This window comes from Toxotes jaculatrix, chromosome 11, assembly GCF_017976425.1.
Source record: "Toxotes jaculatrix isolate fToxJac2 chromosome 11, fToxJac2.pri, whole genome shotgun sequence".
In the NCBI taxonomy this organism is placed as follows: domain Eukaryota; kingdom Metazoa; phylum Chordata; class Actinopteri; family Toxotidae; genus Toxotes; species Toxotes jaculatrix.
The window spans coordinates 23,031,432-23,056,408 of record NC_054404.1 but is presented as its reverse complement, the minus strand read 5'-3'; the positions used below and the strand labels follow the sequence as shown (position 1 = coordinate 23,056,408).

The window sequence follows — 24,977 nt, the reverse complement described above, 5'->3', positions numbered from 1 at the left end:
CGCTTTGCAAATTTAAGTGTCTCCTTCTCCGTCTTTATCTGGACCACCATTCCCCTCTCTGCTCCCTCTCTGCGCACTCCTCTGCAGAGCGTGGAGAACTGTCTTGTTGACGCAGAGACACCGACCAATCACACGCCGTCTCTCTAAGGCGCAGGACCAGCCTCACCAATGACAGATGTACGGGGATGCACGGGGCGGGATGTATCCGGTCCACTCACACCTCCACACAGAAAATCAGTGGCGTTGGAGAGCGACAGGGACCGAGAGTGGAGCTGCGAGACGTGTCGGGGGGGGGGACAGGGACAGATAAACAGGGAGACGCAGGCAGAGAGACGCATTCAGCCGCTTTACGAGGACACTCTACGGCTCAGCTGCGGACATGGACGTGACGGTCTGACGAGCCCCAGACACGGCCCCGCTCTCCAACAGGTCCACCGCAGCCGCGAGCATGTCGACGGCAGAGGGAACCGGCCAGCGCGAGGAAGGAGAGTACGGAAGGGCGGCAAAGCGGCTGAAAACGGAGGAGAGGGAGGAAGGGGAAGAGGAGCTGGAGGAAGGAGAGGACTCGGACTCCGGTTCGCTGCCCGGTAACGGCGAGTCAGCGGCGGACAACCGGGCCCGATGGAGCTCCAGCCAATACGGAGCAGGACGGAGGGTAAGAAAAAAAAAAAAAACAACATTTTTTGTCCAACGATACCCTGCAGCACAGCATCACAGACGCGTGTCTGCATCTCAGTCAGCGAGTGAGCTACCTCCTCCTACCTGTCACGCGCGCACACATACACCCACACACACACACACGCACGCACGCACGCGGGCTACCTCACGTCAGCATTGTTCATCTCTAACAGGACGTAGGCAAGAAAATCCTGACTACATCTTTAATAACATGCAACTGATAGTCAGCTGTTAATGCATCAAGACTAAAGTGATTAACTGATATATTTACATTTGTTTGATAGTGTATTATTTCCTACTTTTCATGATGAATATTTGTATTAAGTATTAAAAAGAATCTGTTTAGTCTTTTAGGTTTGGATTCAGTTATTTGGGCTTGAAGTGACTGTCCCCGATTCATTTACCAGTGAGGCTGTGAAATTTCCTCAGCTCGCTGTGAATTGTGTTGAGTGTTACCACACCAGTATGGAGGGGTTACTGCCCCTGGTCCAGAGGGTGAGTGGGGGCCCTAAACCAGAGTCTCTGTTTACAGGAACTGTCAACATTTCTCACTGGAAGGTCGTTATCGATTATCTGAGATGTTTAATTTTTTGTGACCTATGTCTGTACAATGCACGCTCAGGCTTACAGTAAGTCCATACTGCAGTTGGTAAAATAATAACAGTGCTGAATGTGTTGGCAGTTTGAAGACAGAATAGTTCTGCGTTAAAGTTAACCTTTGAGATTTCAGTCCCAGGGCCCGTTTCACAGAAGTGATTTGTGAGAAGTGCTTAACACACAGGTTGCCTGTAGTGCCAGAGTCACTTCACAAAGGATGGTTGCTTTCATATCACAAAATGAACACAGGAGAAGGAACTGATCTGTGATCACGTTGATCTGATTGTGTTGCACATCGCAGCTTTCATGTCGTAGATGCGTTGAAACAGGTCCCTGATTTGGCAACAACTGTGGTTACTGGTGGTAACCATGTTGCTATCTATAATGTTTTAATATGACTTCCTCTGCCAAATAATGTTGAAGAGCAGCGAGCGTATGTGTTTCTATGTCTGCTTCAGGTGTCTGTGATCTTATGAGGCGTCTCTGAACATCAGTGGCAATAAGAAAATCACAGAAAGTGTTTACATTGTTTTGCCCCATTACTTTAAAGGAGTAGCTCAACATTTAGTGAAATGCACTCATGCTTTCTTCCTGAGAGTGAGATGATGAGATGGATCGGCATCGTGAAGCCTTGTTGTTTACCAAAAATTTGTATCTTCATGCCTTTAATGCTGAGCACTTTTCAGTGCCAAATTTGATTTGATCTGATCACATGTTTATTTATGCTTTTACTATAATCCAGCTGCAGAGCGGACAGAGTCAGTTTTCAGCCCGCAGCAGTGTTTCAGAGACGAGGTGAACCCACAAACTGCACAGCCACCATTAAAAAAAAAAAAAAAGTGACTGTGTTCAAGTTGCTTGCAGTTACTTGCTGACATATCAGTACTTGAAACTGCTAGCTTCATTTATTTTGTACCAGTGTGCAGTTGCTCCAAACACACCAGGCTTTAGGAGCCAGTTGTTCTGATATGGGGTGAGTTTGATGGCTTTGTTACCTGGAAGAGATCAAGTTTTATGTATCTAATAACAAATATTTGCACGTGTTTGTCATTCGACTGTAATTTCTCTACTGATCAGGCTCTTCAATTACTCTGTACAGCATGAATCAATATTTAAAGGCTAAGAACTGCTAGTTACTGTGAATAACAACTGACAAATAAGACTCTTAATTTTCAGATAGTGTGTGTGTATATATATATTTTAGTTTTTCACTGATTTTACATCAGGCAGTATTAAAAGTCTGCTAACATTAAAAGTGTTGCGGTCAGCTGTGCTGCATGAGGCCTTATCATGACCAGTACTTGTGTAACAGTCTCCAGACAAGGAGTGTGAAGACATGGCAGGACCTGTCTTGTCATGTCTTGTAGTAGAAGGTAAATGGTTGGTTTCTAAGAACGTCTGTAATAAGGCAGATAACTAAAGATCTAGCCCTATCACCCTATACAGTACCAGGAGAGGGATCAACATTGTGTACAGATGCAGCAGCACCTTGATGCTTTGTTGAAAATGATGTTTTTGTGACCTTATGGATGAGGGTCCTCCCAGAGAGCCAAAGTGAAACCAGAACTTAAGAGTTTCTGTTCCGGAAATAATACGATCTCGTTCAAAATTTCATCAACGTTTGTAATAAGGCAGACAACTACAGATCTAGCCCTGTAACATAACCTTACTCTACAGTGTGTTGTGCAGCTCACTCCATTTGTCTCAACAGAGATGGAGATTTTTTTTTTTTTTTTTTTTTTTAAACCACATGGTCTGTGGTCTGCTGTGTGTTTATTTCTGGATCTTGGGTTTATGTATGAGAGAACCACAGATAGAAATATATGTGTTCTCTGCATGCAACTATCTGCAGAGATAAACAACCAGCACAGTGGAGTAAACAGAGAAGTGTGGCTCCAGTAGAAGGATGTAACATATACGTGTGGCTATCACTGTCATCCACACTGTTAGTTCACTGTTTCAGGTCTCTTTGTCTCACCAACACAGGATGCAGGGACACTGGAGTGGCACATTCACACACACACACACACACACACACACACACACACACACACACACACACACACACACACACACACACACACACACACACACACACACACACACCCACACACAGAGTCCTGAGTGAAGGTGGTATCACCTTGCTGTGTAATCAGCATTACATGCATGTAGTCTAGTTTCCACACACTCAGGTATGCATGCACATACACAATTACACACACACACACGTCATCTGATCATTAGAGGGTGATTAAGAAGATGGATGGGCTACTTAGGGATGTTCATTCCTTCAACCATTATTTACAGTGGGAAAGATAAATTGAGTCTTGGCAGTCCCCTTTAACAAGTGTACAGTTTACTATTTAACAAAATCACAAAAAGAAGAAGCAACAGAAGAAACTGAAATTATTTAAAGCACAAGGGTAGCAACACGTACTGGAACGTTTATTGCACATTTATTGCAGCCTGTATCACTAAAGTCAGAGCTGTGGCTCCAAACTAAGATTAGGTTTAAGAGGAAATGCTGATCACTGACCTGCTGCCTGCACATGCTGCTTTCACAGTAACCAGGTTACCACAGAGCACGTAAACACCTTTTTTCTTTCTAATCTGATTTCTCAGCATAACCTGGTTTCTTGTGTGCATGTAAGTTGTCAGTTATGGACATGATTCTTTTCTATGCTAGCATTGTGGTTCTGTGATTGACAGTGTTGCTGTGTCAGTCCATCCACCACTTTGGGACAGACTGAAATATCTGAACAGCTATTAGATGGATTGGTTCAGACATTCATGTTCCCCTCAGGATGAATTCTAAAACCTTTGCTGATCCTCTGACTGTTCATCTCGTGCTTCAGCTGTAGTTTGTGTTTGGTACTAAGTAGCAAATGTTATTGTGCTAACACAGTTAACAAAAAAGTAAGATGTGAACCATCGAAACATTTTGACTGCCAAACATCAGCATGTTAGCATTTCCCTTGCCTGCGTACAGTCTCACAGAGCTGCTAGAATGGCTGTAGACTCGTGTGAGCTGGTTTTTGGCCATAGATTTAGCAACATAGAGCCCCGTTATTCAGATGTGTTCTCTGTGAGGATAAAGATCTGTGCTGTAGAGTGAGTATTGTTTTGCTGTTTTATCTGATGATGAAAAAACTATTCTGTGTATGTGATGCAGATGAAAGAGGTGCAGTTCGTGTCAGTGTTTCTGTTACGGAAGCAGAGATGGAGGAGGAGAAAAGTAGTTCATGTCTAAATGTTGCCTTTATAATCATGGGAAATATTAAACAGATTTTTCTTATAAGAGACAACAGAGGCTTTAGTTGTTATTTCCAATCATCATGGTGTTATTCTGAGCTGCAGTGGAATAAGAGAATAAAAGCATCAGCACCGTTGGGAAATGAAAGAATCTTTGTGCTATTAAAATGCAGCTTTAATCATTGTTATTCAATGATAAACTCTCCCTCTGTTACAAGCTGTTTTCAAACCACAGTTGTTTAATATTTAAACCAGTTATTTATCAATTTATTGTAAACTCCTTTGACCCTCTGTGATTAATAAGGAAGTAAGTAATAAATAATAAAGAGGAATAATAATCTAATATCTATTGAGATGAGTGCTCATCATATGATTACAAGTACCTGAGGTAGATGTGCTGGGAACCCTCCATGCTGTGTGCGTGTTTATATGTGGGAGTATTTATAGACACCAATCAGCCCCAGCATTAGAACTGGTTATATATATGTGTTCCTGTGCTGTTTCTGTGGTTGTTTGTCTATGTTGTGCTCAACACGGTTTCCGCACTTTAGTCACTGTTGAACATCAGATCCTTTAGATAAGACCTGTGAATGTGGTTAGACTGTAAGGGATGCAGGTGTGTGGCTGGTGGGATTCTCCCCCACTGGATGTGCAAGATGCCTTTAAGTGATAAGCCTGCCATGAAAATAAAACCTTTCTAAAATCTCTCAAAAAGCAGCTTTAATTGTGTGAACGATTCTCAGCAAAGTGAGTGCTGCAGTTATTTAGCAGGCTTCAGTGTTTAAATGGCAAATTCCCATTTTAATGTCAGATTTCAGGCCATGTTCTGGCTCCACTGGTCCTGTAACAGCCAGAATCTTTTCTAGTGCAGAATATTGTAAAATATTTTGTTGAATATTTTATCATCTATACATATGTGCAGCTGAATAAAAAAACTGTCTGGTCAGCCTTTGACTTAAAATGAACAAATGAATTCTGGATCCAGGAAACAGATCCCCAGCCTGTAATACCAAACTGTAATGAGCACAAGGTCATGGTCAGTGTCTTCTCTGAATAACAAATTCAATAAGAACAGTTTACAGTGAGCATATATGAGACACTGAGACAGTACAGTCTGGACAATCTGGCAACAATCTGGCATATATATGTGTGTGTGTGTGTGTGTGTGTGTGTGTGTGTGTGTGTGTGTGTGTGTGTGTGTATATATATATATATATATATATATATATATATATATATATATATATATATATATATATATATATATATATGCACTCTTCCTTAATTGTGAGATCAGCATCACACCACACTGTGTATCCCACAGATGGTCTGTGAGTTCTCTCTTGCACAGCCTTAAAATGGCCATGTTCAGGAGGCGTTACAAAGGAGTACAGACAGCAGGAACACATTAGACCAAGCATCCCACTCCAGTAGAGATGAGGAATGGGTAAAAGACCCACAGCTGTACCACCTCTAGTTCAAGAAGGGAAAAATCTAACAAAGTCACCTAAACAAATCAGTTCAATGGGATTGATAAATAAGGTGGTAAAGCATGATGACACCTTTTCTATTAGCAAACATTTCATAAGTGAAATAAAATCTCAATACATCATTCAGAGTCCAAACCAGTTTAGAAAGCATAACTCACTACTGTGTCCTTGATGGTCTCTTGTTGGTCTTGTACCGCGAGCATTGTTCTTCAACACATTTACAAGTGATATTACTATTACAAGTAAATGCTATCTGCAAGTCAAGAGAATCAGAGTCTCAAAGTCTCAGTGTGCACATTGTTCCACTCGTACAGAAGAAAATGATTAAGGATTAAGAAATCAAAATTTAACAAATCAGTGTGGACTTTAGATCTTGATCCAAACACTGTTTTGGTTGTGGAACAGGAAATCAACATGGAACAATGATAAAATCATTATGGGCCCTCTGGATCACGGGCCGGCTGCCAGAGATCCTCCTGGGGTGAGAAGGAGTTCCTCTGTCCTTATAATGTCACACCCAAACCCAGTCTGTGAATCAAATCTTGCAGCTGATTTCCCAGGTTGTTCAGCTCTCGTTGCAACAGTGGAGGAGGACGAGTTGCTCCAGGATTTTCACTGAAGATTTTGAGGCCAGGTTTAACATGCAGCTTCATGGAATTTAAAAAAAAACTATGTTTCCTATGAGTGTTGCCTTCTTCTGATGTCCTTTTTTTTTTTTTTTTTTTTTGTGAAGTCTCTTGATGCCTACAGTTGCACTCTAGCAGCCAAAATCTCTTAGCTTAGAAAGCTGAAATAAATGTATCTATTTTTTTCTGATGGTCACTTTAAGCAAAGGAGTCATTGAGTCTGAAAATGAGTTCATGTGTGGAGATAAACTTGATCTAACTCAGTTTTGGCCCTGCACGTTTGCAGGTTTAGCCCCAAGGACTGAGTGAGACTTAGTTAAAGTCTTCTGGTGGAAGTGATTGTTAGTAACCTTTCTTAAACCTAATTGTGACGATGATGCAGCGCTGTATGGTGCAACATTGGTTTAGTTTCTGGCCCTTACAGCACCAATTACAACATCAAATACTGCGCAATCACTCAGTTTGTTATTAATGAGAACCTTCAGGTCCATGTAGACTCTTTTCTAAACCCTAAGGATAATTACTGGTATTCCTGTGGCAGGGGAATTAAGCTGTTAGCTGTTTGTGTTAATGTGTGAGCTGATGACTAAGAGCGTGGCTTTATGTCAGACGGAGAGCAGTGCAAAGATGGCGGCTGTGGGTGTTCTGCAGGCTGCAGCACAGAGGGAGAGATGATATTTTCAGACTGCACTGCTGGCTTTGAACACGAAGATCTGGAAGAAAAAGAATACCATATGACACAGTAGTACAAACGTCAGATAAAAATACCAGTGCTGAAAACTCAGGGGCAACATTGTCCCTGTAGTTAAAACATTTAAAGACTCAGAGCTGAAAATAATAATACACCCCTGTGTGATCATTGCATCTTCTTATGAAATACACACAAAGGTGTAGTGAAATTGATGACGTTATGATGGAGTTACTGGGTGAAGCAATCCTTCAAAACAAATGTTTTCCACTTGTGCAATATCTTATAGCAGAGTGAGCATTAGACCCTTCTGCACAACAGATCCATGATAATTCAACATCCTAAACCTATGCTAGTGATGCTGGGTGTGATCTGGAGGAGTGCTCTGCTACACCAGTAACCAGGGGGTGCTCAGCCCTCCTTGTATGACTGTAGCTCATAGGATACACTGGTCACCCACAGTGAGTGGGTTGCAGTCTCCTTTATCTTTGTAGTCTAACAGTAATGGAAAGTCAACAGTCTGCAGGTTTTCATTCCAATTATCTGAATGAAAACCTGCAGACTGTTGGCTTTCCATTACATGTGATTGGCCACCCCAGATCTATGGTGTGAACTGGGAAGCAGATGCTAATTTCATGGTGCTATGGACCATGTAAGCCTGGCTCACTGTGAAGACTGTCAGCTGGTATACATGTGGGTGTGGTAACAATTTTTATAACATTTAAAACATGGAAAATAATAGGAGATATAACAACCTCCTCTGAAATCACAGCTGTATACTGTACTATTTATTATATCAGATCCACAGAAATCTGTATCCAGAAAATGTTATTCGCCCTAAATTGAAGTGCTCAATGCACTGCTATGGATAATGGACAGTACACACTTTATTTATAAATGTGAATCATACAGAAATAATGCTAATGTGTCTGAATCAGAGAAGCTAGCAGCCTGGTCAGCAGAGAGAAAAGTTAGTCTCATGCCCTGTTTTTCCTCTCCAAACACTCAGATGAGCCATCTGCCTCTATAAATAGACTAAAAGGAATGTCAATGTGAAAGAGAAGGACAAAAAGAGGGAAGATGGGGGGAAGGGATAGATAATAGGAGGAGAATGAGATAAGCAGAAGAGGGAAGAGATTAAAGTTTAAAAGAGTCAGTATCTGAGGGAATAAACATGATGAGAAGGAAAGATTAGAGAGAGAAGTGTTAAGATTTGACTATCACTCTCACATGTACTTTCCCTCTCTCTGCCCCCTCCTCCTCCTCCTCCCTCCGTCTTTATTCCCATGTCCTGATTCTGAGTCCTCAAGAATACTCCATATTCATGACTGACAGTCAAAAAAGGGCCTTATTGTGTGGGAACATGGGGCTTTTGCCAGCACTGCTGCTCTTTAGTGACCAGTCGATTTCCTGTTTGTCATCGGTCCTATATGTATTCAAGATGAAACACTGGGAGATGTGGAAACAGTTCAGACTTGCACTGATTTGTTTTCAGAAGTCAGACAGAAGCGGATTGCTCTGCTCAGTGAGCCTCAGCTGTCAGGGTGGGTGTGTAGTAGCGGACTGGTAGAAGAAGTTACATCCCTTTAAACTGGTCAGGGACGTGTTTCACTTGTAGAACATGCCACAAGCCTTAAGGTCCTCTAAAGCAGTGACTGTGCACAAACAAGCTCCACTTAATTAGGTACACTTTTTTAACATCTGGACCCGACCTCCTCTGCTCTCAAACAAGCCTTAGGTCTTCGTGGCATTGATTCCACCAGATGTGGGAAACCTTCCTCTGAGCTTCTGCTCCATGTTGACATGATTCATCACATCATTCAAGCTGCTAGTCTCCTGTTCTACCACATCCCAAAGGTGTTCTACTGGATTCAGGTCTGGAGACTGGGGAGGCCTCTGAAGTTCACTGAACTCACTGCCATGTTCATGAAACCAGTTTGATGATTGATGGGTTTTAAGGGGGGTATTATGGATCCGTGTTGTTGACTCCAAATTCTGACCATCTTCATGTAGCAGCTGAAATCCAGATTCATCAGACCAGGCTGCACTTTTCCAGTCTTCATCTGCCCAGTTTTGGTGAGCCTGCATCCACTGCAGCCTCAGATCTGTGTTCTTGCTGACAGGAGAGGGACCTGCTGCTGACAGAGAAGCTCCTCAGCAGAGCACTGCTGTACTGCTCGCTTATTTGAGTTACTGTCTCCTTCCTGTCAGCTTGATTCAGTCAGACCGTTCTCCTCTGACCTCTCTCATTCACAAGGCACTTTCATTTTCACCGCAGAGCTGCAGCTCGCTGGATGTGGAGCATGTGGAGATCTGCAGCGTGTAAGCTACTCAAACAACCAACAGTGATTCCACGGTCAAAGCCACTGAGATCACATTTCTGACTTATTCTGATGTTTGGTTTGAACAACAACTTGAACCTTTTCAAAATGTCTACATGTTTTATGCTTTGAGTCATTGCCACATGATCGGCTGATTAGATATCACCACTGAATGTATGTAAAAGCACCATATTGTACTGAAAGTACTGACATTTATTACCAGACAGAACATCAAAACCAAAAAGATGACAGACCATATCGATTCCTGTCGTCAATATTACTCATCAGCTTTTTTTCCTAAGCTTTCAACCACATTTAGTGATCTTGTGTGGAACTTCAGCCACATGATAACCTTGCACATGCAAACCACATCGTTACAGCGCAAGATTTCAGTGTAGATTCAGGAGGGCCAAGCTACGTCGTGGCAGTTGTTTTGCTCTGCACCCAGAGGAAGTGTAATGTCGAGGGTGAAGTTGTTTGGATGATGCTCTCAAATCAGCTGTATACTGGACTAAGGCAGTCCAGGCAATCAGCCCCCACTGACAGGCACATGTCGAACAGGCACGGCACTAGTACATTTAAGGCTGCTAATAAAACATTTATTGCTGCAGTTCACTGCTCTGCAGTTTCTTTCTACAACATATACATCGATTCAGATACAGTTTAACTGTTACAGCCCAATACAGTCCGTTAATATTGGCCAGCTGATATATTACACGGCGCCATTAGATGTTTTCCAGTAACAAAACAAAGCCATATTATGTGAACTCCTCTAGATGTTGTGACTCAGGTTGTTATGTGATGTGTTAATGATTCAATGGTGTGCTGGTTGTTGTTGCCTAAGGATGAAAAATCGAGGTGAACAGCAACTTACGTTCCACATAGTTACAAAAGACCTTCCCACTCACGTTCAGTATTTCACATTTAGAAATGCAACGGCAGTGAGTTGCTACACTGCTGCAGCTTTCGGTGTGACATGATCTGAATGTGGTCCTAATGTTTGTCACATCCTGTTAAACGATTACATGTTTTGTTCCTGTTTTATTTTGAAATACTCACGCGTCCTTGTGTGTCTTAACACACGCAACCCCGGATTAGGACTGTCACAATATCAGATTGTCACTACATGATTATCGTAGCCAAAATAATTCACAATAACAGTATTACCATGATATCTATAGAAAACTCCAAAAAAATAAAAATACTGTCATTTGAGAGAGAGTCTGGAACCATAATTCTACAAAACTACACCTCCACTAGACACGTCTGCTTTCCTTTTCTTATCCAGTGAGTCAAACATTGTAAGCTGACCTGAATTCCTGGCACTCTCTTTCTCTCTCTCTCTCTCTCTCTCTCTCTCTCTCTCTCTCTCTCTCTCTCTCTCTCTCTCTCTCTCTTCTTTGACGCCGCCTATCAAATAACCGAAGCAGGATTTGTGGTTAGCGAGGTAAATTCAGGTTTAACCCTGGCTTTTCAGGGATACAACAATGGTTCACTTTGTACATCGCCGTGGTAATTTATGCTGCACATGTAACCTGTCAGGTTGAGTGTAACTTAAAACTGTGTGTGTTGCAGGATAACGGTGAGGACTCCCATCGTATCTCTCCCAGTCCTGTGGTCCATGTCAGGGGTCTGTGTGAGGCTGTGGTGGAAGCGGACCTGATAGATGCCCTGGAGAAGTTTGGACCCATATGGTGAGACAGTCACCACTGTGTGTGTGTGTGTGTCTGTGAGTGACACAGCAACTGAACTGAGTGTTGAATCTGTCCATCTAATCTCCAAACAGCTTATCCTGTTTTACAGTAGTGGGGGGGTCTGGGATTTACATGCACCCCAGCTTGGGTCTGATGAAAGGTAGACTTGCTGAGCTTCCAGGCCCCTATAGCACCAGAGAACAGACGGATCCTAGCAGGGCTTTACAGCGTGAGCATTTCACTTGCATATGAAAGTGAAAAATCATTGATGTGCACCTGATTATCATGCACCTGATTTAATAAACCCTGTGGCTGACCAATGAGTTATCACATCTTTTATCTCTCCTCCCTCCTAATAAGCAAAGATCAGTGAACACCACATCCGGACCAGCAGGCTGCTCTCTGTCAGCCAGTGTCCATTGCTCTCAGTGGTTAAAATAACAAATGTCACAGCTACAGCAGATCATATTAGCTGTGGCTAATTAACATTAATTCCATCAACTGTTTGACTTGCACTCAGCCAAAGATTCTTTGCGAGGGGAAAAAGAAACCTCGCTCAGTGCGATCAGAGGTGGACTGACTGTGTTTGGAGTTCAGTAATGCGTTTGTGTTTTCATGGGAGAAATAATCAGCTGATTGTGTCATCGGTCTGAGGAGCTTCTATCGTGGTTCTTTGATGTAGTGATAGCAAAGCTACAGTCAGTCCAACGACGTGACCATTTGAACACGCGTAAACATTCGTGGGGGGACACGTCAAGTAAAAAAAAATGAAAGCGTGTGAAGTCACTGATGTCACGTGATCTGGTGCAATAAACTACAGCGAGCTTCAGGAGCTTTAGTGTAAAGATAGTTACAGATCCTGAATAATTGAAGAAAACATTTTGTGATACTGCAGTTTCCAATGACACCTTCTCCATTATTAACACTCCCTGCGTGATGCAGTATTCATTAACTTCTCATTCACCTGAACGAAGTTGTGGGGAAAAGCATACTGTGAAAGATGCGCACACACACACACACTCACATAAACACAGGTATTTAATTATTGCCCTGATTTGTCCGGCTCTTTAGAGCCGCTTACACTCACATTGTTTGATCTTTCATTACTTTTGAAGGCAGTGAACTCCACCCATGTCTATTCAGATCTGCTGAGAATTGAGGAATAAGGATTGAAACTCAATCAGCTGATCTGAGATGTTGCCAAAGAGTGGAGGAGCTGCAGTATGGCTGCCCGAGGAAACGACGAGTGTCGAGTGACAGTCCGTTAGGTGGAAAAGATTTGAATGAACAGCATGTGTGTGTGTCCTGTGTTAATGATTGTGTGTGTGTGTGTTCTCAGTTACGTGATGATGATGCCATTCAAGCGTCAGGCCCTGGTGGAGTTCTCTGCAGTGGAGAGCGCCGACCGCTGTGTGTCCTGCGGAGCCAAGGAGCCTGTCTACATCGCAGGTTTGATTCTCAGATGAGACTGATGAGCTGCACGTGCTTGTATGTAGCAAACTGCGTGTGTTCATATGTGTTTCATCCATCTGTTCATCAGGCCAGCAGGCGTACTTTAATTACTCCACATCCAAGAGAATCACCAGGCCGACCAATGCTGACAACCCCAACAGTGGCAACAAAGTCCTCCTGCTGTCCATACAGAACCCCCTCTACCCTATAACCACGGTAACCACACTAAATCAACTTATTTCTATCGTATCATCAGTGGATATCGCACGTTTGGTCATATAGTGTCAAAGTTTTGATGATACAACTGATTATTAGTCAAGTTGCACTACATCATTATGATAATGGGACTTTTACAATAAACAGAAAAGGGAAATAAAATGGTTCTAATGGCTTCATCTGGAGCTTGTTTCATGTCCCAACCACATGATTTTCACTGGCTGTCCAGAGTGAATAACAACACACCGAGAAGTCTAAAAGATTGATGGTCATCTGTTGCAGCTGGACTGAAATATACTATATGCTCCTCTCAGGCAGTTTCTAATTCTATACACCAACATTTCATTGTCAGGATGGAGCGCCACGTAATATTTAATCTATCTGCCCGTCTGTCAGCCTCTCCCTCTCATACAAACTAGATTTATTAAGCTTCCCTTAAAAGCAGTAAGACCGTCTAGACTCCTCTGAGGTTTTTCCTCATCTATCATTCCCCTGCCATCAGGATCTCTGTCTCTTTCTGTGCTGCCTCTCTCAGGATGTACGTTTGTGTCCAAACTACTGTCAAGACATTGGACCTGTTGACCAGATTTCACACAATTTTTTTTTTTCTTAGAAAAGTAAGGCCATCAGAATATAATACACACAACTAAACTTTGAATAAAATGGAAAGTAGCTGCCTAGTTTGAAGAAGATGAGCTGAAATTTGAGTTGGCTGATTATAGCGTGGAGTTTTATTTCTCTCTTACTGCTGCAGTACCTTTATGGTATTCATGAAATGCACAGTGGCCTGAGGCCTGTGCGTCATGCATGTTAAGACACACTGCAGCATCAGAAACTTCTAGATTGTGTTGAATGTTGATTTTCTTTCTTTCTTTCTTTTTTTTTTTCTTTCTCTCCCTCAGGACGTTCTGTACACAGTGTGCAATCCCATCGGTAGTGTGCTGAGGATCGTCATCTTCAAACGAAATGGAATCCAGGCCATGGTGGAGTATCCTTACTGAACATGGGAGCGTGTGTCTTTACATTGTGTCTTGGAAAGTGTAGTGTCTTCTCCTTAACTGCACCCCCCCCCCCCCCTCCTCCCAGGTTTGAGTCTGTTCAGTGTGCTCAGAAGGCCAAAGCTGCACTGAACGGCGCTGACATCTATGCTGGTTGCTGTACGCTCAAGATTGAATATGCAAGGGTAAGAGATGCAGAACACATCAGCAGTCATCAGCCTGGTGACCGCTCCATCCAAGCGGGATATACTGTTGTGAACAGGCAGAACTAGTCATTTATGTGCTTCTGCTGTTACGGTGATGTAATGTCACACCATACATCATCTAACGCTGTTATTCTGTTAACTATTTATACAGTTATTTATATAGTATATTTCCTGTTTCCTCTAATGGGCGTGAATGAGAGAGAAAATGGCTTAAACTAACATTTCAGACTGTGGTTAGTCTGTAAATTGTTACAGATATTTTATTCGCTCATGCACAAATACATTTCCCAGTGATGTGACTCCAGTGATGAAATAAATCAGGGATTAAGTAAATCCATGTGACACCCACTTTTAGTTTTAAGCCAAGTTCTTCAGTAACAATGCTGGTTCTCCAGTTTAGGGGAAAGGTTACAAGACACACAGTGATTAATATTTCTGAAGTAAAGCTAGATAAAACTAAAGCAGTATAAAACAACAGGCTGAAATAAATCCTCCCTTCTCAAGGAATGTTGATTTATGCTAATGCTCATTTTGGAGGCTGTAATTTGTGGTGCTGTTGCACTGTACTAGGTTATACTGAGAGGTGTTCCTCATATTTTGTCCATCTTATTTATATGAATTAAGGGTTTGCAAAATATTAGGAACACCTCTTTGTGTAGCCCAGAAGGTATGCTTAATAAATGGCTAGTGAGCCTATGTGTCACATCATTCCGGGGCCTACTGAGTGCAGTGGTGATCCGAAGTGCAGTGCATCCACAATCATCAAGATGAGAGTAAACAACAGCATGAATACGTTTTTCACAGCTGTCCCACAGGAGAAATGGTGTGATCCTGACAGAGAGGAAGACCAAGTGTGGGTGTGTGAGGAAGAGGGGAAGTGTGTGTGGACTGAAGGAAAGAAGTGAAACAGACCACTTTATGTGGTAATCCTGTCATGTGATTCACTGTAGCTTCTGTGGTTTGTCAGTGAAACCTATGGATGTACACTCACTACTGACAGTGCCAACCAGAGACTCACCCATAACCTGTCTCTTATGCAGGGATTATTCACAGTTTCCTGTTTGAGAGGAGCCAGCTGGAGCCATTTCCTGCTAGCTGAAAAAAAAAAAAAAAGACAAACTCAAAATGTTTTGTTTACTTTGCAACATGCTGGTTTAACTGTGAAAAACTGATCACTCCCCTCAGATGCTTCTTTTCAACCGTATTTCCTCAGGAACTAAACTAATGAACTCAAATGTTTCCTTTTACACATTCCTGTTTGCAGAGCAGAAAAAAAGGCAAATTAGTGCAATAACAGTTGAAAAACAGATGTTTCAGTTGCAGTTTTCACACAAGAAGACAGACTCATCGTGCTGTTTCAATGGATGTATTAACTTGATACAAAGAAGCCATGCAGTGGTGAAAAAGGAGACTGAAAACTCCTGAGTGCCTGTCCACAAAGTAGACATTCTGTTGCTGATGTTTATTTATTTCTACTTTCAGAGATATAGCTGCAGTGTTGTCATGTTTTGACACTCTCTCTATATCTCACTCTGATGGGCAATTCATCATGATTCGTCATCATGTAATTTTGTTTTTAATATCAGCAAACATTCCAGGAAATAGTCACCTTTTGTGCTGAATGCGATAGCAGGTGGAGGTGGGCTCTCTACTGCTACTATGTAAAAATACCTGTAAAGAAAAAACCAGCCAACCAGTGCTAGTTCACAAGTTGTAGCAGCCACACAGGGGTTTGTGTTTGACCAGTTGGTAAAGTTCAGCACTGCAAACATCACCCCTTTCATTCCTGAACAATCAGAAAGTACTGTGCCCAGATCAGGGACGTTTTAAGTCCTCCAGTCTAAACACTGATAAGGTTCCTGAGTTCCTAAAATGGTTCCTGGGCCTTTAGAAGAGTTCCTGCACCGTGGGGTTGGAACAGATTCTGACATTCTGATTATGGGGTATAATGACTGTATGAAGATGTTGATGAAACATGAGGTACAAAAATGTGGTTTTGATATTCAGTTTGCTAAGCAGGTGTTCCACATGGGTCTTAAAAGTGAGACTGTTGTCTAAGCAGATAGCTACATATTTTTATCAATCAGTGATTTCAATCTGAGAACCCTGAAGGGTTTGGATCCTCTTGACAACAGCATATATTATTTTTTTCAATATTTGACAATCTGACGCACAAGGTTAACAATGGCCACATTAGAAGAGCTTAGCTTGTTGCATGTAAAACTGTGTCATCTGAATAATATAGTGCCTTACAATGTGGTGTGGCAGAAGTGATATTATTTATGTATATGGTGAATAAATGTGGAGCATGAATGCAGCTCCTGTATGTCTGTGACACATTTAACTGGATCCTGAATGTTTATTTCATCCTTGTGTCAACAGCCAACACGTCTGAACGTGATAAAGAACGACAACGAGAGCTGGGACTACACTAAACCATACTTGGTCAGACGAGGTAAGACACACACACTGTCTCCCTCTGTCTCGCTTTCTCTTTTGTCTTTATTTCATTCTTTCACTAAAGTCAGACTATGACTACTGGACCGTTTGGGGTTTTTTACTATGCAGGAGATCCTGTGAGTGGAAGGTAGGACCCTGTTTTCAGTGTGAATTCTCTATAGGGGCACATTTTCCTCCACTGCAGCCTTCTTTTGAGTCATGTTACACCGATAGATGAAAATGATCTTAGTTTTCACAGTTGTTTGCGAAACTGTATCCAGATCGTCAGTCATTATGGGTCAGTCTCCGACTGTGGATTAAGAGTGTAGTCATAAACAGTTTGGACCGTAGACCTCCATCACACCGAGACTCCTCCGCCTCCCGTCTCTCCATCTCTAATCTAAACACTCTCACACCAGCCAATCACGGGCCTCTCACAAGCCTGCACCTCCGCTTACCATGGGGAGAGAGAGAGAGAGAGAAAGAGAAACATTGAGGGAGAAAGGGAGAACACAGAAAGAGGGATGGACATCAGGCTGACCATGCACAGCAGCTCTCTTCCATCTTCACCTTCTGCAACCCAGCAAAAAGAGAGAGAGAGAGAGAGAGGGAGAAAAAAAGATGGATCTCACTCCTGCTGACCGCCATGCAGCTGCTGCTTCAACATGCCCAGGAGGCCTCAGCCCCACCTCTGTCTGCAGGACTCCAGTAGCACTTCCTTCTATCTATCTACTCCACCCCGTGTTTTTAATCACCTCCTCTGTCCGGAGAAGTAGTCTTGCATGGCCTGATGTCTGGTCCACACAGTGCGATAAGCTCTTCAACGACTGTAGATTCTAGATTTTACTCCCAGTGTTTCTTGAACGACAATCGTGCAGGTCTTCCAGCAAACACCTGAAGATTTACCGTTTGCCCTTAACAGTCGTGTTTGATTAGTTTTCACTGCGAAATCTGATTAAAAGATCTTTCTGGTTAACAACAATCAAAACTGTGGACCAGACGTACCTGTTGGTAATTAAAAGTCTGGCTATTCAAGTCTACAATATGGAAGCCTGGCCTAATCTCTGCTCTCTGTCACTTTACCCCATCTGAATTAGGGCTGTCACGATATCTGAATTTCACTGGACCTCTATTGTGGCACCAAACATCTCGATAACCATTTAGCATTTCACTGCCAAATTCAAAAGGGCAGACAAACAATGTAAAATAAACAGATCCATAGACAGAAAAAAAGCAGTTCAGTAGAATAGTGTGTGATTATAGAATCCAAACTATTCCTAAAATATTGATTCAAACTTTTTCCTCCATTTCACCTTGTTATTTATGTGACCGACATGTTGTCTTGTTGTTGGCAATGACACCAACTGGTTGCTGTAAGTAAGCAAATTCCCAGAATACTCAGGGCCTCTGTGTGAGCGAGTGAATGAGTGAACTGTGGGTGAGGAAGCATCGATGAATAGAATAAGATCTACTTACTGAACGGTTTGACTAAATGACACAGTGTTAGTCTGTGTGCTTTTGTAAATGCAGTGATAATGGTGAAAACCAGTATATCGTGACACCCCTAATCTGAATCCCCTGATTACAGTAGCTGTGTGCTCAGACACGTGCATGGATGATATACATACTGCAGCTCATACAGAATGTTGATTGGTATATTTTTGACCTAAAGGTCTGGAATGTATCAGTGATTTACAGGGATCAAAACAACAGTCCCACTGTAATACGAGCAGTGACAGTCTGTGTTATCTATGCACGGTCCTGTGTCTGGTCAACTGCTACAAATGCTGCATTCTTTGTACTGTACTTGGTGCAGAGCGGAGGATTCTTTCTGAAAAGTCTTAATTTGTGTGCTGAGATGAACATTGGGGTCAGTTCATTCTTAATTCAATCAATTCAGGAAATGAGATTAACTTGCAGACAACATGAATGAAAATAACATCTAAAAGCTCTTTAAAAACTGTTAACTATTATACTACTGTAGTTAAACTATTAAAAGAGTTTAACAAAGACTCAATGATGGTGATGATGCTCAGTCTATGTTTAACCCAATGCTGGTTCAGAGCAAGATACAGCTACTCCCCAGACCACCATGAAGTTTGCTGTAGATAGTCATGGCCTATAGAGTATGATTCAGAATTCTTTGGGTGACACACTGACAGGGATACAAGTGCCGCCTTAAGGCCAAGTTTTACCAGAGTAATGTGTCATTATTTTTCATCTCAATGACCCCACTACCGTTTCTGTAGTGCCACCCTCAGAGCACACTTTACACAGTCATCTCTTTGGACGGGTTACTGTGGGGTATATGATGAACAGAGGCTGTAGGAGTCACTAACACAGCCTTTGACTGCTTTGTTTCAGAATGGTTCATGAAATGATTGATAACACAGTGAACTGGTCCCAACTCTGTTATTAATGAATTGTTCACTAAATAAATGCTTATCTACAATGTTATATGTTTTCAATGGAGGCACATTGTAAGGACACAGACAGGGACAAGTCATGGCTGAACATTGTCTGAGAGTAGCAATGGGAATTACTCTTCACAGGACTCCCACAGTAACTGTGACATAGAATACTGAATGATATAAATATATAGACATATATGGATAGATATAGAATGACAGTGGGTTACTTAGGTTACTTGTAAAACTACAGTTACATCCAGGTAACTATTTCTCCTTGTTCCATTACTGAATAGGAGACTGTTGTGTTTATGTTCGTTAGTGTCTTAGATGCTTTTAGTGGTGGATTTTCCTACTGTCTCAGCTTTTTTCAACAACCTCCACCACATCAGAAACTTGAAGGAGAAAGGGCTCTATTTGAACATTTTATTTTAACATTTAGGGCATGTCCAAATCCACTTTTGCTTGTTTGATGTTGGGGAAAAAAAAGGTTGGAGGGCCAGGCACATAGTTCAAAAGGGCTGAACTAAGTCAGATAATCATGGGTTTCGGGTCATCTCCCACCTCCCTTTAAAAGCAAGCTTGCACTTTGGCAGTTGGCTGAACACTTCTCTGCAGAGGAAATGGATGATGTGCAAAGTGTGCAAACACAGCATCTACGGCAACAGCAGGATGTTTGTGTGTACTAAGCAGCGTGTACACATGTTGTGCCCCTCCCTATGTAGGCGCATACTACTATCTTGAGAATGCACACTTAGAAATAACCGTGAAATACTGCACCATTGACTTCTGACCAGGTTTTTATTGGTCAGTTGCACAGTTGCTTTCTGCTGCTTCATGGTTGCAGTGCATACATTACCCAATTTTAAGACCAACACGCAAGTGCATTTCCTTATCTGAGCATCATGGGCGGATGGATGGGAAAATGACATCAGTGTGAAACTAGCAAACACACTTCCCTCGCACTTAGTGCTGCTTTGCACCAAGTGTAAGATAGGGCATCTCATATTCTTTACTTCTGTCACTGAACTGTTTTCATTGTCTGAACCCACATTGTCTCATCAGTCACTTATCTAGTCTCTCTCACTCTTCCTCTGTAGTAAATCAGCAGTGACAAATCAGGTTCAGGTGTTATGTATATAAATGTCACACACATTTTCAGATTTCCAGGTTCTTAGTAATTGTCGTGATATTTAGTCATAATTCTCAGTCATTTTAAGCATGAACTGAAACATATCTGTGAAACATGTTTTGTGTAAATTTAAAAAAGTGTAAATTAAGAGCTCTCAGTGTCATTTTGGCTTTAAGTAGACATACTAGCATACTAGCCTTGGTAGCATTTGTGTGTCTGTGCCCTTTAAACACACCAATTATGATGCCAGGCACTAAGAGGCAGTAGGCTTGCAGCTTGTAGGCTCCAGCACTGCAAACATTTTAGCTCATTGTCTCAGTTCATTAATTTCTGGAGCCAGGCTTACAGATGTGTGGGTGGACGAGCAGGCTGGTACAGACAACAGGTTGCAACATGCAGGTAACTGGCACAAAGGGAAACATACTTAAATATAAACAGACAATCTGGCAAGGAACAAAGGAGGAGAACTGGAATCAGTGGTGCGCGGCTGATTAGGGATTGAGGTGCATGTGGGGAGAGCTCATGTGACTGCAGGGCTGATGAAGAGTAGGAATAGGTGTGTGGATGGGTGGGGCAGGGTCAGGTGAGGAGAAATGGAGGGAGAGTCTGAGGACATCTGGTGGACAGCTAAAGGGAAAGCAGGTTCTGAGGAGATGATGGTAAGAACATAGCCGAGCGGTACTGAGAGGAAGGTTGTGATACTGTGATTGTGATCATTTTATTCACTGTGTGAATATGGTGTTAATTTTTATGCGCAATTTATTGTGCAGCAAATCAGTCTTATTCGTTGATGCACCATTCAGTGGTACACTGACAGATGGAGCATCAGATAGTAATTTACATGTCTAGGAGGAAGGCTACAGAGATGTATAATTGTCTATTAATATACAGTAAAGGTGTGAACACATGTACAGTGTAATGTCCATGTTACCTTACTCACAGTGTGAGCTAAGAGCTTCCATACCACTCTGTCTCTGTTCTCCTCTTCGCCCTCTTCTTCTCCTCTCAGCTCATCCACTTTCCCATCCTCCTCCACCTCTGTTTACACTCCACCTCCATGCTGCTGCCTCTCTGCTTTCACCCTCTTCATCTTATGCACTCTCATCATCCTGTTCCTGCTAATCCTCTCACCCTCCTCTCTTCATCCTGTCATTTCCTTCTCGTCTTTCCTTCAGCGTCCCTCTCCTCCCACTTCTCCCTCTTCCTCCCCCTCCTCTTTCCTCTGTCAACATCTTTTCTCCCATTCATTTCTTCCTCTCTCATTCCTTTTTTCCCGATAGCTTTTTTCTCTTTTACTTGTTTTTCAATCATCCATGTTTCTACTCCTTTGCCTTCCACAGCTTCCTTCCCTTCTCTTCTTTTTAAAGCAGCTCCTCGTTGTTCCTCTCTTCTTCTCTCTCTCTCTCTGTGTGTGTGTGTGTGTGTTGAGGCATCCCATGGCTCATATTGCTTCAGATCAGCTTGCACAAGGTCACAGCCAAGCTAACTATCCTGACACAGTCATTTAAACACTCTGCTGTTGTATTTTCATCCTACAGTTTGCAAAGGGTCTGCAGGTACAGCAGGCCTCTCTGGGTTGACTGGAGTTGCTAAGTGACAGTAGGTTGCTGTAGATCTTAATTTGGTTCCTGTCTGATGTGCTGGTAGTAATGGCCTTCATGGAGCAGCTGGAAACTCCAGCTCGTAATTAATCAAAGCTCCAGGGGATGTGGTCTGAGAAGGATTTGCTTTGATGTAATGAGGATACAAGAAATGGATTAATATACTTCATGTACCAATTTGTAAAAATGGTAACAGGAAACGGTACATTGTGTGTGTCAACAGACGTCAATCAAGCTGTAACACCAAAAACAGTTTCATCAGTGAGAACATCACAAATAGTGGCTCATTATTTGTGGGTTTTTATTGGTTGGCACTGCTGCACCACTGACCAGACTCCTGTTGCTTCCAGCTGTCACCAGCTCTTTCATCTCTGTTATGACACAACAGTCTTTAGCAGCACTACACTCTCTGAGTTTAGTCTGCATACTCTACTGGCATTTTGAAGAAAATGTTTTGGCTTCTCTAAATTCTGTCAGTGTGAATTCATTACACACTCAATATGTGGTTAGAATGAGTAGAAAATTGACACAAACAGCACTTGTAAAGCAGAGAAGGTCAATTGCTGTAAGATTTTTGCCATGTCCGAAGATTTAAATAACTACTACGCTGCTCGTTCAACATGTGTCTGTCAATAGGGGCTGATAGCTTGGCCTGTGTTACTCCAGCTTGCAGCTTGCATCCAAACAACTGCAAACTTGACACTGCGCTTCCTTTCCATGACAAGTTGTGTCCCCCTAATTCTGCTCTGAAATCTTGTGCTCAAACGACTTAGTTTGCAAGTGAAAAGCAGAGTAAATTTGGCATTACACAATGAAAGCATGGGTTTTTTGTTTGTGCTCAGCTAACCCCAGGGCTCCAGTGTCACATATATAGTGCCACTCGTAAACATTCAGTATGGGCGACTCTGTGTTGTTTGGTACTGCTTGAGTTGGCTAATTTGCTTCTCTCCAGTAGTGTCTGAATGACAGCGTAGGAAGTTCCTTTGAGTTCCGCCTTTCTTTAAAACCCTAGCATGTGTGCGCTGTAAGTTGCCAGGTTGCTGCACAAACCTGAGGTGGATGAAGACCCAGTCGATGGTTTGTGAGGTTGTTTAGAAAATCAAAAGACAGATAGTGAGATTAAGACACCTGTGCTGCTGACGACGACAAATATTAATCAACCCAAAATAAAAGACAGTGCTTTGTCACAGTTGGTCATGAAGATCAAATGGTCAAATCACATGAAGAAGCTGGTCTTGGTGGCTGATGGACACAGTATCTGAGCTCAGCTGCCTCTGTGACTAAGCAGATTCTCTTTTCATGCTGACTGTATGTGCTGCTAATCTGTGGTGTGAAGGTCAGTGCAGATGGCCATCCTGCCGTGTGGATTATCTCCAGGCCTTCTCACTTTTCACTGCGGTAGTATGTCTCCTCTAAATGTGTGTGTGTGTGCCCCTGTCTTCAGGACATAACACAGCAGTGCATCAGCACTCTGCCATATAACTGCTGACCTGTTGACCAGTGTGTGTGTGTGTGTGTGTAGGGAGGATAGAGGGGGTGGGGGGAGGTGGCTGTTAGAAGACTCAGGCTCCTAGGAAAAAAGTCAGTGTCATTCCAATGTGCCTCCTAAGTAGTGTATAGTTTGTATGTAGTATATACGCTGCAGTCTGTAATGCACTCACTGTGTTGTGAATGAGAAATTGTGTGTAAATATGTTTGACAGCCACAGTGATGATGGTGATGTTTTTATCATTATGATGACAATGTAATGCAGGTTGATGTTCTTTCGTGCTGAGGGAGAAAAAAGAGAAAGCTTGATGCCTCACAGGTACTGTCTCTTTCATATCTCTGTCCATATGACCTCTGTATCATTATACCTACCTCTCTCTGAATAAAACCGCCTTAAAGCTGTTTATTTCTGATTTACTCACCTGCATCATTTTCATACAATGTACTGAAGTTTTGTTTTGCTGTCGAAGCATTGCCAGTGACTGTGGTTTATAGAAATAAATGTACTTTGAAATTACGTATTTTCAAAACACAAAAATGACAAAACAGTTACATATGTGTAGTGGTTTGTAGAAGGACTGTGGAGTGTTGGTGAATAAAACAGCTGCCCTTCTGTCTGACGTCTGCTTAACCTTCCTAGCTGTGAGATAGGAAGGTTAAGGTTTTTGTAATTCTAATTTTTGAACGACAGATGAAAGGGCTGAGGCAGAAATGACAGTTTTTAAAAACCTCATCTTTTTCTTGATTTATCATGTACATTAAATGAGTTCTTAAATAAGACCACCTCTGTCAAAGTAGAATTTACCAACTTCATTGGGTGTGTATTTCTTTTACCAAAGTATGTCAAACAAAATGTGTAACTAAATGGCCCTTTTGGTGACTGAGAAATGTAATTTTCTTCACCACAGAGAATGCATACTGTGGTCAGCTGGCTTCACAGCTGCTCTAATGGTTATGACAACTTTTCAAATTATGAAAATATCCATCAAAATGTTTCAATCCATTTCCTGCAGCTCCCCTGTCCATCCTTATCCCTCTACACTTGGATAATGTTTAAAGTGGATAAGATTTGATGCTGTCCAAGGCCCCTATCTTTGGTATGGTGTGTGGCAGTGATTTGTTCCTGTGTCTCAGATCTCAGCTATTAGTTAGGTGAGAACAACGTTTGCAGAGGCCATAGGGCTCCGCCACGATTATGCCTGGTTCTGTTTCATGGACAGAATCTCGAGGTGCAGCAGGTGTTGTGTATTTTGGGCTTGCATGACTCCTGTAGTGAGGAACCCAAGGGTAATAATGGGTAACCTATCTCCTCTGTTTTTTGTTGTTTGCTATGCTGCTATAGAACGTGCTGCAGTTGGCGAATAAATGGTTAGTGTTCAGTCGGGGTCTGACTAATTGTTACACAGGTAGCACGAAAAGGTCAAGGATATAAAAGTTGGCAATGAGGATGTCTGAAGCAACGCATGTTGTCCTTGTGGATGTGCACATGGACAGCTGCGGACACCACAGGCACATTGGTGCTCTCACTTTCTAGGCTGCTTGGAATTCATGCACAAACTGCACAAGCCTTTGTGGTGTAGTGGCCGCACGGACACAACAAATTGACGGGGAAATGGATGCCCACACTGTACACGACGGATGCTTTAAATGACACATTGAGAGCAAAGCTTGTGTGTGGACTAAGACACTGG

The 24,977-nt window shown here is 42.3% G+C and overlaps 1 protein-coding gene across 1 annotated transcript in view; it reads left to right on the top strand.

The window, feature by feature from the left end:
- The first annotated feature begins 245 nt into the window (after window positions 1-245).
- LOC121189406 (heterogeneous nuclear ribonucleoprotein L-like) overlaps window positions 246-24,977 on the top strand; it is a 35,946-nt gene continuing 11,214 nt past the window's right edge. The window contains exons 1-7 of the mRNA XM_041049501.1: window positions 246-655; window positions 11,228-11,346; window positions 12,686-12,795; window positions 12,887-13,014; window positions 13,917-14,002; window positions 14,101-14,197; window positions 16,601-16,673. Of these exons, the coding sequence (XP_040905435.1) occupies window positions 449-655; window positions 11,228-11,346; window positions 12,686-12,795; window positions 12,887-13,014; window positions 13,917-14,002; window positions 14,101-14,197; window positions 16,601-16,673 (820 nt within the window). The 5' untranslated portion in view covers window positions 246-448. The remainder of the gene's footprint in view (window positions 656-11,227; window positions 11,347-12,685; window positions 12,796-12,886; window positions 13,015-13,916; window positions 14,003-14,100; window positions 14,198-16,600; window positions 16,674-24,977) is intronic.